General features: G+C 53.2%; 1 protein-coding gene across 2 annotated transcripts in view; it reads left to right on the top strand.

The window, feature by feature from the left end:
* The window catches only part of C8H16orf89 (chromosome 8 C16orf89 homolog), a 16,313-nt gene extending 14,304 nt beyond the window's left edge, over positions 1-2,009 (top strand). For both annotated transcript variants that reach the window (XM_029948604.1, XM_029948602.1), the window contains one exon: positions 1,659-2,009. In XM_029948604.1, the coding sequence (XP_029804464.1) occupies positions 1,659-1,822 (164 nt within the window). In that variant the 3' untranslated portion in view covers positions 1,823-2,009. The remainder of the gene's footprint in view (positions 1-1,658) is intronic.
* Positions 2,010-2,583: the final 574 nt, after the last annotated feature.

Raw genomic sequence — 2,583 nt, 5'->3', positions numbered from 1 at the left:
GAAAGGGGGGGAAAGAGTTGGGGAGAGGGAGTGATGCAGTCATGAGAGACTTTTGAATGCTGAGAACAAACTGAGGGCTGAAGAGAGAATGGGGAAGGGGGCGGGGGGTGATGGTCATAGAGAGGGGCACTTGTGGGGAAGAGCACTGGGTTTTATATGGAGCCAACTTGGCAATAAACTATATATATATATATATATATATATATATATATATACTTATAAAAAACAAATAACTGCAAGACAGAAGCAGGAAAGGAGGTGACATAGCCAGCCCACAGAGTAGATGCCCAGCATATGATCCCAGTGACTAAATGCCTCCCCATGAGCCCCCCTGCACCTCATCATTTGCCCACAGGTAGACAAGAGAGGGAGGCACAAATCCAATGGGTCATTTTGTAGCTGTCACCAAAAGCTGGGCTAGGGAGGGAGAGAAGTTCTCAGGAGACTCCAGAGGCCCCTGCCGGCACTAGGACTGCCTGGCACAGGGGGCCGGGGCTACCTCTGACCAGGTGGTAGGGGGTCTGCTGTGCTCACCCTAGAAAGCTGGCTGCTCCCAGACAGCTGGACTCTAGGGTCAGCTGCAGAACTTCTGAAGCCCAAGGTCCTTCCTGGGCCCCTGGAAGGCAGGTTGACCACAGGCTAGGAAGCTGCCCAGTGGGAGTGGTGTTTTCCTTCCTTCTGCTGCACCCCTGCGGAGCAGGGGGGCGGCTGGCATGGAGATTCAGAGAACAGGGTTTGAAATCACGCTGTCAGGGTTTGAATCTGCTTCTGCTCCTTCCTCACTGTGGAAGTCACTCAACCTCTCTTAGCCTCAGTTTCTTAATAGGGACTTAGCAGTGCCTATTTGTAGAGCACGGCTTTCATAGAGCTGTTAGGGGTTAATATCGGTTCACCATGCAAAGCACTCCCCGGCATTTGGCACATGTTAAGGTGAACTGCTGGAGTTGGTAACTGAGCTCCTTGAAACCTGCATTCTCCCTTCCTCCAAAGGGCCTAGCCAGGGTCTGTCCCTTCTCCAAGACTGTGAGGAGAGAGCAAAGTCCTGGCCCCCTCTCACCTGCTCAGGGGTGAAAGGGAGGCATCCCACTTCGGGTTTACAGAACTAAGTAACTTCTAACGGGCTCTTGTCTCAGGCAGGTGCTCAGGGTCATCTGGGAATGGGCAAGAGTGAGGCAGCAGTGCAGGAGGCTGTCAGGGTCAGGAAATGAGCTGTGGAGTCAACAGAGCTGGGGAGCTTAGTTGTGCTACCTGAGCTTCAGTTTCCCTATATGCAAAGCAGCCAGTGGGGTGCTGTCCTAGAAGGTCTCATGCAGGGCCTGAGAGCAAGGGAAGATGGGAAGGAGCTGGACAATCATGTGGCCCCGGGTCAGATCCCAGGGGAAGGAAACTCTGGAGTGGAGGTCAGACCTGAGTCACCTGTACGAGCAAGTATCTGTTATAAGCAAGTCATTGGAAGGAGCCATGATACCCTCCCCAACGAGGAGGCTCCAATCAGCAGACGTTGTTTCTCTGGAGAAAGGAGCCATTAGTGACCAGCGCTCACAGCCGCTGGTGGATGGCCAGCCCAGCAAAGGGGAGCTGGCTGGCTGAGCAAGTATCTGAAAAGCACTCAGAACTGTGGCCACCACACAGTACTCACAAGGACTCTTTCTCCCCAGATGGCTGCTCCTCCCACAACACAGCCATGGCTGTTGCAGCCCTGGGTGGCTTCCTCTACGTCCTGGCGGACTACCCCCAGCAACAGGAGAGCTGTGGCTGTCCACACTGGCACTGCCCATCAGCCCCCGAGACCAATGGTTCCAGTCCTGCCACCGGAAGATAAAACAGATGCCTTTAGTCCTTCCTCCCCTAGATCCTGGGGGCCTAGGTCATACCTTGACCAGGAGGCAGCTGAAGATACAGACTCGCCACGCAACCCACCTTCACCCCCGCAGGGAGCTGGGCGAGGGAAGGTGAGGCTGGGATGGATCCAGGCGTGGGAGCAGAGAAATAAATTCAGAGTGCAGTCACGTGGGGAGTCAGTCTTGTTTCTCAGCCATGTGGACAGCTTCTGTTTCAGGTCACAGCACGAATTCCAAGAAGACCCATGAACTTGAGTCTTAAAGGCAATTTATTCAGACATCAACCCTTGCATCTTTCCCAATGGGAGAAATAAGGGTCTCTGACTAACAGTTGGAATCACGACCGAACTTGAGATCTGACCACGAAAAGCAACACATAAAATCTTTGTGTCCATGCAAGGAAGTCTATGTACGCTATCACGTCACATCCGGTCACAGCCTTGTCATTTTTACAAAAGGCAGTGTGACTTAATGGTTAAGGATGTGGCTCTGGGCCCAGGCTGTCTTGAGCCCAAATCCCAGCTGCCCTGCTAATTCGCTCCGTATCCTCGGGAAAAGTCACTTCGCGTCTCTGTGACTGTTTCCTCATCAGTCCCAGTGGGATAGTTGCAGCACCTACGTCGGGATTACTCGCGGTGCTGTGAGAATCATGTTTGTAGGGAACTCACAACTCCTGTCACATCGTCACTGCCAGGCGACTGTTCCCCACGTGTATTTCTCCCCTCGTGTTCTGCTTCAGTGT

Source organism: Suricata suricatta, chromosome 8, assembly GCF_006229205.1.
Source record: "Suricata suricatta isolate VVHF042 chromosome 8, meerkat_22Aug2017_6uvM2_HiC, whole genome shotgun sequence".
Lineage (NCBI taxonomy): Eukaryota > Metazoa > Chordata > Mammalia > Carnivora > Herpestidae > Suricata > Suricata suricatta.
Note: the sequence above shows the minus strand (reverse complement) of the source record. Positions and strands in the feature narration are given on the sequence as shown.